This window comes from Callorhinus ursinus, unplaced genomic scaffold (assembly GCF_003265705.2).
Source record: "Callorhinus ursinus isolate GAN/ISIS: 27379988/994484 unplaced genomic scaffold, GSC_fseal_2.0 scaffold16, whole genome shotgun sequence".
NCBI lineage: Eukaryota > Metazoa > Chordata > Mammalia > Carnivora > Otariidae > Callorhinus > Callorhinus ursinus.
Window position 1 is genome coordinate 39,472,239 of NW_027397078.1, and position 13,234 is coordinate 39,485,472.

At 47.7% G+C, this 13,234-nt stretch overlaps 1 protein-coding gene across 4 annotated transcripts in view; it reads right to left on the minus strand.

Moving 5' to 3' along the window:
- STS (steroid sulfatase) overlaps positions 1-13,234 on the minus strand; it is a 156,123-nt gene that overhangs the window by 54,114 nt on the left and 88,775 nt on the right. For all 4 annotated transcript variants that reach the window (XM_025857406.2, XM_025857407.2, XM_025857405.2 and 1 more), the window contains one exon: positions 6,728-6,864. In XM_025857406.2, coding sequence (XP_025713191.1) covers positions 6,728-6,864 — 137 coding nt within the window. The remainder of the gene's footprint in view (positions 1-6,727; positions 6,865-13,234) is intronic.

Here is a 13,234-nt window from a genome sequence, read left to right on the forward strand (position 1 = left end):
ACCATCATCGTCATCACCAGCAGCACCATCACTATCACCATCATCACCTTCAGCGCCATCATCACCACCACCATCATCATCATCACCATCACCGTCATCACCAGCAGCACCATCACTATCACCATCATCTTCTTCACTATCATCACCACCACCACCATCACCACCACCATCATCGCCATCACCACCATCATTATCATGACCACCATCATCATCCCCATCCCCTTCATGACCATTATCACTATCTCATCATCATCATCATCACCACCACCATCATCACCATCATCGCTATCATCTCCATCACCGTCATCCCCATCATCATCCCCATCACCACCACCATCATCACCATCATCATTATAATCATCGCCATCATCATCATCACTGTCTCTTTTAAGTGCATGCAAAGCACTTACCACAGTGCCAGGCACCAGCAAGGTAATTATGTCTCCCAAAGTTTAATCATCCTATTGCAATTAATGTTATCATCTATTCTTAGCTGTCTGCCTTGAAAGGCCACCTTTACATTTACATGATATTCTCTTTCTGGGCTTCCTGTTCTTCTCCATCATTCTCTCTACTCTGGAGCCAGTGAGTCCTAGCTTCATTTATTTATTTTTGTTTAAACACAATGCAAATTAAAAACATGTTTAAGAATTCACAACGCATCCAACCTTGGCTGCAGAAGACTGGAGGTTGTACTTGTTCTACATGAGAAGTTTAAGGGTTTTATGACAAAATGCTTCCATGTTCTGGTTCACACTGCCTCAGAGTAGGGACTGTCCTGAGCATAATTCACTGTGATGTGCCCCACAGCTACAAGGTGACAATGAGTCACGTGTTATGAGCATTTCACTCTTAATACTGCCTTCATGCCATGCAGCTGACAGATGGGGCTTTGCTGTACAGAGCTGGAAGCCAGCATGCTTTAGTGTGCATAGACCACCTCCCTTACTCCCTGAAACCTACTAAAAACCTGGAACTTTGGCTGGTGACCAACCGTTGAAATAATTTTCAAGTCTCCACTGAGTGTTTGATGAAACTGGAAGCTCAGTTAATGAATGTGTGGTCCATAATGGCTCTACATTGCTCCCTATAAAGTATTCTATTATTCATCCAGTGTCTTGCCCAGACATAAACCTCCACTCTGAAAGTGAGTGAAGCTAATCAGCTATTGCAGTCACAGGGGAGCTGAGCTTGGTGTCTTTCATGTGAGCGCAGTCACAGGGAAGGAGCCAGCTGGATGCCCTGGCTCTCCAGTCCCTTGATATGCTTGACACAAGCAGCTTGACTTCTTGTCCTTTATCCAAACTCCTAAAAGCACACCACACACCGGTGCATACCTGTAATGGTTCTGCCTCTGCCATGTAAACACTTTCACATCCTCCCAGGCTTCCAATACCTTCCCTGCATCATGTTTGGATGTGCAACCCATCACCTGCCAAGCCACCAGCAGCCCCCCTCCCCGTTCTTCTCATTCCCCTGCTGTGGCCTGACACTTGGGTCATTCCCTAATGCCCCAAACTCCAAAGCTGAATTGTCTTTTGTGATACTCTCTGGCAACATTTCAGTCCTCAGTCAATTCAGTGATCCATCTCCTGCCTCAACATTGGACTGAAAATTACCCAATTCCACATCCTGAGCGAACACCCGACTCCTGGTCTCCCTCCAAGCAGAACAGAGCTCAGACAGAGTCCAGTAACTTAACCCTCTACCCACATCCCTCCATGCTTCTTGAAGGAATATCCAACCCCACTGACCCTGAGCTCCTCAGATACCCCTCATTCAGCAACCTCCTACAACCATAAAGTTTATAGTAGCTAAATGCACTTGTGTCTTCTCACCTCTTCCTAGTTGGAGGTGATTGTCTTTTGAAGTGTTCGTTACCCCTGAATTCTGATACCCCATTTCTTCTACTCTTCTTGGTCTCAGGGGTTCTTTCTTTTTTTCTTTTGGGAATTGTTTCTATTTTGCCCTTCCTTTGAATGTTCTACCTGGCCTTCCGTTTTCAGTACACATCAGAAGTGAACACATTATTTTCACGCTTTAGAGGGAGGCCACATGTAGCAAGAAGAGGAGCGTTTAAAAATTCAAGATAGAAAACTGATGTATTCTATCCCAAAGGAAATATACAGCATTATGGCCCAGATTACATTCCTTACAGAACAAAGAGAATATTGCCATTGCTTTCTTAGGCCCTGTGATGTTAGCTGATGAGAAGTAGAAACATGGGAGTTCATTTCTAAACTTTTGCCTTGAATTTCAATGGAAGTAAACCTTGAGTTGTACTCAAGGTTTACTTCCATTGAAGTAACGAGTCACGAGTTACTCAACCGCTTTCAATGTCCTTTCAAAGCAATCTTATCCACTCCCACAGGTGGACCATTATTATCCACACAGGTAAAAGAAAGCCACACTTCCCAAGCAATCTCAGCACCTTGGACAGGGCCTTGCAAGTATCAGGCAGCTGACCACCCCCCCCAACCGATTTCTCCCTTAAATATGATTTATTGGAGCTCCTGCTGTGCTCCTGGTCTGCAGCATTCTAGAAGCAAATGTCTTCTGCATGAACCCAACCAGAGCACTTTGGCCCAGGCAAATGGGACCTACCAAGTGAGGGGTTATCCACTGCACACTACATTTCAGGGTCTCACAATGGTCCTAGAAAGAGTCCATGTTTAAATGGATAATCCATTAGACTCATGCCCCAAAAGCCAAACCCTGGTTAGAATTATGCCATGGGTTTGAGGGGCTTTGACCAACATCCAAGTCTCCTCATTTGCTTATGTTACCTGAGGTTCTTGCCACTGTCCTGATCTGCTCAATGAGACCTTCCAATTTATTCTCCATTCCTCAGGATGGATTTGATGTGTGGCCACTGATACCGCGTGCCACGTGCTCGACTATACGCCAGGCACGGAAAGGAGGAATTTGTGCCGTACCATAACCCCCAACTTGTCTTGCACGAACCCATCTGTTATTTTTCCTTCCGGTTGGCTGTGTTCCATCCCTGCCCCCAGAGAAGGTGGCACTATCCAGCCCCACAGAAGGAAAGGCAGGGAGAAACTGAGGATCAGCGTATCTGACACAGGGGCTAGCAGGTACTGAGCATACTGAGATATCACAGATACTGAGCAACTGAATACTCACTCCTGAAGACTTCTCCACGCCACCAGCAAGGTTGGTGCTTCTTCCACTAAAGAAGAAAGGCTCACGGTTTTTGTTGGAAAGAAAAGAATCCCACGTCAGCCATTGGATCCCAACCCTTGGAAGTAGCAGGAACTTTTTTTTTTTTAATTGAAAGGTTTGATCTGAAGCTAGAGATTTTACATCAGCGTTCACTCATTGTTCCTGAGTTGCGTCTCTCTTTGTAGGATACAGAATTTGGTCCCTGAATCCTGAGCAAGTGCTGATTTATGATGCCTTCCCAGGGCTCTATTAATAGCACGGGGCTCTAAGTAAATGCTGAGTGCATGCAAGTTCCACCTGACAGACTGGAAGTGTCGTCTGGATCGGTACAAGCCACAGAGAAGAAACCAGTGACAGCAACCACCTCCATCCCTCCACCTGCTCCCTCTGCCCCGTTCCCATTCACAGATCTCAAGTAAGCATCACTCCATTTCCGGGAGAAGAAAAACAGCTAGGATGGCACACCCCCAAGATACTCGGTGCACATTTGAACACACTGTGATTTTGCCCGTTTGTTCCTCTCCAAATCTCTACGGCTTCAGAATTACTTGGGATTGAAAATCGCACTTTGTGACGGTGCCCCTACCGCCCCCAGGATTCGAGAGTGGGGCGATCCTGCTGAAATGATATGGTGGGCTGTATGTCCGTCCATCCCCTCTCCAAACTCTCAAGCAGCTTATCTGCATCGTTGCTGGGACACTTATTCATCACTTTCCGCACTGTGTTATTTTAAGGTCTCCCGGAAGAATCTTCAATCCCTCTGTGGCTCCTGCCTTCCCTTAGGTCAAGGGACTTGTCATGATTACACTCCCCCTCCAAAAAAGAAAAGAAAATTGGGCACACAGTATTCAACAAATGTGAGTAATACGGGAATGAGCTCTATCCCTCTGCCTGATTGTTGACCATCCAGCGCTTATGAGGAGGCCCTTCTCGTTCCAGGGAGAGCGGTGGAACCAGGTGCAACAGCCTTCACGCTCTAGGGGAACGCCTGCATTCGGGTTCCTGCTCATCCCTTGCATTAATTCTGTAAGTAATACACCTGAGGCCGGCAGGTGTATCAGCCTTCAGCATCCCTCGCCTGCCTTACCTGCAGAATGGAGACAAGGAGCATACCACCTGCTGCAACGACGGCCCACCGCACAAAGGAGGGAATGCATGCGGACTCCGGGGCTGGGTGTGGGGCACTCCCTGAGCCCTCAGTCACTGAGATTCTGAAAGAAGGCTAACCACCCCGCGGGTTACATAGAGGGATTCTGGATCCAGGATGTGAGCCACCCACGCGGTGTCTCGGCAGGACCCCTTCTGTGGTCCTCACTTCAAAGCTACCTGCTCACTTCCATCAGTGACTATAACCATGCAAGACAGTGCCATCACACAGCTATAGGAATAAGGCAATAAACACGAGGACGTGGCATATGGGAATGGCCCTGGAGCAGAATTAAGTAATAAAGGAGCTTCTTGTGACTATGCCTTTCTAGGTGCAGAGAATCCTGCAGTGGAGAAAGTTAGGCTCCATATAATTAGGCAGCGTCCAACAATTTTGAAAGAAAATGCTCCGAATGGCTGAGACGTGCCCTCTGCTGTTCTCCACTCCTCTCCCAGGGGCCTCTCCTGCAGGAAGCATCATTTTTAAGCAAATATCCCCATTTTACTTTATTATGTAATTATTGAGAACACTGCAGTCCCCCTTAGCCTCATAAGGAAAGGCTTTTCTTGGAAAGAAGGGATGTTCCTCGAAACGCTCAGATGTACTGGATGGGTAAAACGGAAGAAACATCCCGAGGAATTAACGTCATGGCTTAGGGGGATGATTTCATTTTCTGGCAGAAAGAAAAGCACAGAATCATCTACAAATGGGCCATCAGGTTCTCACGCAGATCTCAAGGACATAAAAACACTCTCTGTTTCGTTCTGGAGGGGACCCGGAGTAGGAAGACACTGAAAGTCAGACTTGCTGATGACTCAGGGCACGCATGTGTGGCATGATGATGAAATAAAAATTAATCAGTCCGCTTGATGATACCAGCATGAGCTCACGTGCTAGCCCACAGAAGACTTGGAGGCGTCTAAGAAACCTGTTACCTAAAACAGAACGCTCATCAAGGAGATGAAATATTCTACTGACTCACACCGCGAAGGTGTGGAAAATGTACAGGGGTTCACACGCAACGTTTAAAGAAGCAAGAAGGGAGAGAGGCAGGCTCATCCTGGTGTACGGGAGAGCCCTAGTACGTGCACCTGTTCTGTAAACTTCGCGAAGGGGCATGTTGTGTCACAGGGACTCCCTTTCTGTTCTTCTACAGAATCACAGACCCTCGGAGAAGAAAGGCACCGAGGACTTGCCTCGTCTGAATTCTTCATGCCAAGAGGACAGACCTGAAGCCTAGAAACTTAAGACATCTCTCCAATTCACAGACCCTGGAGATGGAGAGCCAGAAGCTAGCATAAGGGTCGTGTCCGCTTGTTTCTTAAGATGGCGCTGCTTCCGAGATTCAGCAAAACGCCACAAACCGAAACTTGTTCTTGTCATCGGCAGAGTAGGCAAAGAGCATCCCGATTTGCAGCTTAAAACCAACTGACCAACCAAAAAAAAAAAGTGCTCCTTGGCAATGATCAGGTTATTTCCAAAACATCTAGATGAAAGAGTTAAAAAAAACTGTCAATTTGGTGCACAAAGAAAAGGAGTCAGAGAATGAGAGAACGGAAAAAAAAAAAAAAGAAAGGAAAAGAAAAGAAACAGCTGACAATCCTAAGCAACCTGTGGACTGGTGACATTTGGACAATGGTGTGCCCTTTTGTCCCCAGGGATTGAGCAACGTCCACAACAAGAGACGCGTCACCGGCAAAGACAGGCGCGGAGGGACGAGTTCAGAGCCCCCTGGGTGTTCCCCTGTTCTGCTTCCGCTGCACGCTACAGAACAGACCCGACATCGCTCGGCTCTGCCAGAGAAAAGCGAAGACAGCAGGGTCCTGATGATCTCATGGAGGTGGAGAGGACACCTTTTTTTTTTTTTTTTTAAATAAGAAGCCTTCCCAGCACCTCTGGAAAAACAATGGCACCGGCCCTAGAAGAGGCAAACAGTGGGTTCCGGCGCCAAACAGAAGGGCATCGCCAGGGGACCCGCGGCGGCGTGCCACGGCTGTGCACGCCCGTGGTCTTCTGCATCCCCAAACCTGCCACTTATCTAACAGCACTGCGGAAGACACAGCAATGCGCACATTCCACTGTTGACAGGGCCCGCGAGGAGAAAGCCTAACAGTGCGTCGGCTCCTTTTCTCCGTTAATCTGCGCTCATCGGCCCCCAGACCCAGTCTTCCCCTGGCGAGGAGCCCCTGCTGCCTCAACCATGCACTAGGGGCTGAAGACGCTGTTTATATTCCATTTATCTTTCTGACTTAGTGTTTTATTACCTTTTTCAAAAACCCAGAAACCCATCTGCTGTCTCTAAAGGCAGCCCAGAGGTGGACATTCACAGGACGCGAGGGAGAAGGAAGAAGACTCGGGCCCACCGTGAGCACACACGGAAGAGAAAGACACACATACCAACACTCCAGTCCATTTCCTCGACAGCGTCGCCGTACGCGCCGTGTTTGCTTTTGCCGGAGAAGTCCTTGGAAGAGAAGAGGGCCGTGTGCACGTGCAGGTATGACAGGACCAGCAGGAATGGCGTCTCAGCGTTCCTGCCAGAAGAGAGAATTTCAGAGCACTATGAGCATGTGCACCTCCGTTCCCACCACCATGAAACTAGTATGACGTGATGCCATCTGAAAAGTCAGAAAGCACCACCAGGTGATGTCTAATACTGGAGACATCACTTTTATTTGGAGAAATGGAAGTGTCCACAGCGTGTGCCTATGAGGAGAAGACTTGTGGTCCCCTTGTCCGGGTCAGCAGACTCAAGTGCTACGTTCTCGACACATTCCCTGAGGACACAACTCTGGAAGGAATGTCGTGGGAATGGCCTACTTTGTCCTCGAACTCTATTCTTCCTTCTCTATATGGTGATTAGTAGGAAGTCATGGGCCTTCAAACGCGTATTCTCTTTGGAATATGTACACACACACACACACACACACACACACACACAAGCTACTGCCTAGTAAACACCCATTTCTTGACTTGACTTCTTACGGCAACACCTATCTACCCACCTAATGCCAACTCAACTGTTCCGCCATATTGCCCACCTTCTACGACCCAGCAAGTCTCCTGGAATAATTGCTCAACTGTCAACAGTGACGTTTTGGAAGTTACACGGAACATTCTTTGAACTAGCCCCGATCTATAAAGAGTCTCAAGTTATTGCAAAAGCCTTTCTTAAGTCAGAATGCATCAAAACATCCTGTGTTGTAATGGGTGAGAACACACAGCTGGGGGAGAGTTGTAACTCATTGTCAATAGGTGGGCCTTCTGACAACAGTCACGAGCCTGGTGAGTGTCGGAAGGTCTGGCGGTTTTCGCCCAGGTCTGCTGAGAGGGGTCAACAACTTACATCCCCTCCTCTTGGCATTGTGCCAATCTCTGAGAAATGCACTTAGTTGATGCACTTTGGTTTTACGTAACCGGTTCAAGTTTCACATTTGTCCAGGAAAGCGTCGGAAATGCCTTTCCGTCTAAACAGGACCATCACCTAAGTGCCCTTTTGAAGGCTGCTGGGGCACAAATGGACTGAATAACGAATAGATGGGTGGCCCAATGCCATTTCTACTAGAGCATCTGGTGCTCTACCCAACGAATCCCTTACGTGCTTTCCTTGTCCCACCAGACCATGAGCTGGGGCATGTCACAGACATCTCGGGGCGGCAGGGCCCAGCACAGTGACTGCCAAGGAGCGTAAGCTCAGTAAACTCTGTTAGTCGATGAAACCCTGCATCAGCTCTCCCAGCTTCCGCGGGTCTACCCAGGACTCCCGAGCACTGCAGAGATGCATCAGTGCAATGTACATACACACATACAAATACATCTATATATCGGTATATATGTGTATGTGCATACACCTACACCTGTTATTAGTATGGGTGTATATATATACAAACATATATTTATATATATTAGCATAGCTGCATAAATCTGTACACATACACACCTATATATTATTAGAATAGGGACATATATACATGTACAAATATACACCTATTGGTATAGGCACACATGTACATAATATATAAGCTCTTAAGTCAGAAATCTCTGATCATTTCGAAGGGACTGTCCCCTCTGTTCATCATCTTTGCCAGATAGCAAGAGCTCTCAAGAAATAATCTACTTTATGAAATCAATGATGCTTTTACGTATTTATTTAGTTCCTCAAGTCGTTATCGTGAGATAATGAAAACATTTCAAAGTTTGAACTGGGTATCGCAACGCTAACAAGCTAAGCTCTGATAAATGAATGCACGCTTTGCTAAATGCATTTTTAATGCATTCGTGTGCATATAGCTTGGGTTCGTCCAGGCCATATAGCACCTTACAGGGTCACAGTCCTCAGACCTGCCACTTATCACACTTTACATGGAAGGCTGTTCCTTGCACTGATGTTCCCCTTGCCTTCTGAAACAGAACATAAGCCTAAAACATCGACTTTGAATGAGCCAGGTCCCGGCTGAGTCAAGATCAAATTGAGCCAGTTACTGTGAATCATCTGTATGGCGCTTTAGAGTTGTAGGGCTTGTGCTGAATTCTGTCGCTTTCCCTTTTTACAGGAATATACAAGGAAGCGACACTGTTATTGTTTCACAACTAACTAGAAAAGACCAAAAACAAACAAACAAACAAAAAATACTCCACCAAAACCCAACCAGCAAACAAGCAAAAACCTTGCATGGAGTCTATGCCACATCTCCACATAAAGTAGACTTTGCATGAGAATCCAAACCCGAGACAGCTAGTCAACCATGACCTGTGCCCATTAATTTTCGGAAAGGAAAGAAGATGTGTTCACGTTCAGATGGACCCAATGGGGTTGTCATCCGAGCTGATGGTCTGCATCCGACGCATCGCTCTGGGCGCTCCTAAGAGCAGATGCCCTCCAAGACCCTGGGAGATGTGACGCTAAGCCGTGATAGGGCACGGACCTCTGCCCTACAGGAGGCCAGCCGGTGTGGCCCCCAACCAAGTCATGCTGGGGGAGGTTTACTCACACCTGGACACAAGGCAGCCGCTTCTCAAGAAGCAAGACGACGACTCTAAAAACCGGCTTAGATTCCCCCAAATCAACATGCAGTGACACTGTTCCCAAATAGACACTTACATGACCTACGGTTACAATGTCAACCTCCTCTGCTCTCCCGCTTATTTCTAGATTTAAGGGAAATAGATCGGGTGGCTTAAAAATTCAACCTTCTGAGCATGTATGTGATCAGAGCTGGTGATACGGCATGTGACTTGAGAGAATGTGCTGAGAACGAAGAGGCGTCCTGTGCCCAAGAGCTTCCGAAAAAATAATAAACAGAAGATGAAGAAGAAAGAGCCCGCCATCGGCCTCCCTGGCAGGATCCCAAGTTGGAGGCATTTTGAAATGTGAGCCCAGAACGAACAAAGAGATGACCAAGTCCACCCACCAAGCAAACGAGGGAGCCTGACATAAACACCGTTCATGAACCATGGTATTTGAGAGCCGTCAGGCCAGTAGGGGAGCTCAAGCCAAGCCGCGGAGTGGGACTCCTGTCCTGCAACGTACGCAGACCCTCCGCGGAAGGGGAGAAGGCCGTTCCTGCGTTCATCCTGACACTGTGCGTATTTATAGAATGCTCATTTCCATCATCTCTCTACAGAGCCGTTTTTCATTGAGCCGGCTAGACACTGTGGGTACCAGCCAAGGTCCTGGGAGTCCAAGCACAGCGACGAGGTTTTAGATGCACCAACAATCCTGGAAAATGCAGAGACGCGTATCAGCTTGCGGAGGACTGCATGGCAAAGACTGACTGTCCAGAAACACAGGTCTGGTGGATGGTGCACGGGAACGTGGGCTACACACCCATAAATCCTTGGCAGCCTTGCACACACCCTGGGCTGTGACTGACAGACACAGCCTGCTCCCTGGTGAGGGAATTCTCGCTGAGCAATATCCTTCCCGATGCAGAGAGCAGGGCAGGCTCATGGAGAAGGTCTGGGTCTCCCTCTACGACCTTGAAAACTCCATGACACTTCATCGAGTCGGTGGGCGGGAGATTTCCCATGAACAGCTCAAGTCCTACGTTATTCACCAGAGCTATTCAGTAAACAACGCTTTCGGAAATTTATTGCCACTGTGTTGCAAGCTGTGGGAAAAGACTGAACTTTCTGCTGCTCCGTGCCTTTGCGCTATTTGTGAAAAATGCCGAAGGAAGCTGCTTCCCAGCAACCTGTAATCATTTCAGAGGATCACAAGACTGATGTCCTATGAACGCAGACTGAACACATACGCAAGGGGATGGTGAAGCCATTATTATTTTTTTTTTTCCTATCTGCCACGAAGCTCTCGAACAGAACATCCCTCATCCGAGGGCTTGACTGTTATTATGCCACCAAGGTCCCAACTTGACCGGCGTCGGCTACCACTGTGAACACCACACCGATGTGCACACAACCCGGCTATTTCTTTGTTCTGTCCACGCACTGCGCATCCACTGAGAGTACATCCGGCTGACACGGTCCTAGCGACTCAAACCTAAAGGTAAGCTCTGCCGGGTCCTGCCACCAGACTGCATCTGAAGCTGGCAGGGTCAGAACTTGTTCCTGGAGAGAGGCAGATTCCAGGGGTTCGTGCAGCAGGTCAGCGCCCCCGAATGCTCTCTGCAAACACATTGGTGTCCAACCTATCCCTGTGCATACTCACACAGTTGACAATGGCAGACACCTGTCCTGGCTATGCACCTGCTGAGCTAGAAGCTCAAGTTCTATTACACAGAGCCCCCCAAATTATTCATTCAATAAATCAGAATATTTTTTAAACATTTTATTTATTAGAGAGCGAGCGAGCACAAGCAGGGGGAGCGGCAGGCAGAGGGAGAGGGAGAAGACTCCTGGCTGAGCAGGGAGCCCGATGCGGGACTCGATGCCAGGACCCTGCGATCACAACCTGAGCTGAAGGCAGACGTTTAACTGACTGAGCCACCCAGGCGTCCCCAATCCGAATTTTTTTAAAAATATTTTATGTCATCTTTAAACCCAATGTAGGGCTCGAAAGCACAACCCCAAGATCAACAGTCGCATGCTCTACCGACTGAACCAGCCAGGTGCCCCTAAATCAAAATAATCTTTAAACTAAAATCCCACCGGGGCACCTCGGTGGCTCAGTCAGTTGAGCATCTGACTGTTGGTTTCAGCTCAGGTCGCGATCTCGGGGTTGTTAGATCAAGCCCCAGTATGGGCTCTGTGCTCAGCACAAAGTCTGCTTGAGATTATCTCCCTCTGTCCCTTTCCCCCAGTCACTCTCTCTCTCTAAAATAAATACATAAATCTTTTAAAACTAAACTAAAATGAAAGCCCACAGATGTGCAAAGAAGCCCAGAAAGATACCACTATCACGGCCTTTGCTACATCTTGGGTTGGGGAACGCAAGTCGTTAGTGTGAAGGAGTGAAGACCAGCAACGATTTCAACTTCTTACTTTAGACACTTTTATTCTTAATTTTTTAGAGTCTCACACGTTACTCTTGGAGCCACAGAAAAATGGAGAGACATCTTAAAAATAAAAACAAAGAGAAGAAAAGTAAGAAAGCAACCCTCTCCTCCCAAAAAAAGATGAAATGGACACCCTGGTCTAAAAGCCAATCTGTGTAAGCAGAGTTTTAAAAAAGTGGCCTGAGGGGCACCTGGGTGGCTCAGTGGTCCCAGGGTCCTGGGATCAAGCCCCGCATCGGGCTCCCTGCTCCGCGGGGGACCCATTTCTCCCTCTGCCGCTCCCCATGCTTGTGCTCTCTGTCAAATAAATAAATAAAATACTAAAAAAATAAAAAAGTAAAAATAAAAAGCGGCCTGATTTCAGTCTCTGCTTACGCTGGATCTCTGTGCAAGGATTGTGCATGCTCAGCTTTGTCTGTGGCTCCGTAGTCTCACGTTAGATTCGAGGGCTTTTTAGCCACCAAGGATGCTGGACTCTGAACCCATCGATCGCCACCTGTGATGCCCCCTCCCCAAACCCACTGTGACCTGACTACAAATACCTGAAGTCACCCACATGCCCCACCATACAGCAGGTGCAGGAGAGATCCTTTGCTGGTTCTGGTTGTAAATTTCCTAGCATGCATTCATTCATTTCCTGAACCCAGAGAGTGCAAGACACTGAGCATATGCAGAAAATAGATAGATAGATAGATAGATAGATAGATAGATAGATAGATAGATAGGTAGATAGATAGTTTCCCTGTAGTTTAGGTAATAGGAACTAAGAAACAATTAGAACTGTTGTAATGGGAAATGAGATTCTGAGGAAGGAGATGGCTTTTCCAAGGTGCCTTTGGAAAATCAATCACGTGTCCTTGCGGTCACTAGAAGAGCACCCTAAAAGGGTGCAGAGAGCCTCCTTAGATGGACCCTCCAAGGGAGAAAAAGAAAAGAACAGGAGAATATATCCACCCCATCAGAGTAAATCTGTCCTGCTAGGAATAAGTGTCCTGATTCAGACAGACAATACCACACAGATGGTCTACTCTTGAGGTTCACGCTCAGCCTGGGGACGGGGAGAGAGGCCCATGAAGGGCATGAACAGATGAACCTGGGAATGGAGTCAAACTGGGGTCTACGCTAAGGCGCAGAGAGGACAGCAATTCATTCATTCAACAGGGGTTCTGAGGGCTAAAACAAACAAACAAACAAACAAAAAAACAAGCTAACATCAAAAACGTTGGAAAGTTTCCTCCAAATAGTTCCCTCTCGCAAACAGGCGTTTCTGCTTTCTCTGGGGAAGTCAGCAGAGTGGGAAGTCAGCAGCACCAGCCTGCATCCCTGTGGGATAGCCGTTCACCACTCTGAAGGAGCTGAACCACGTCCCGTTCCCTGGGGCCTCAAGACCCACACCACCCATCCCTGATTTCGTCATCAGCCTGGACCCCCGCGAACCTGTGCGCTCCCA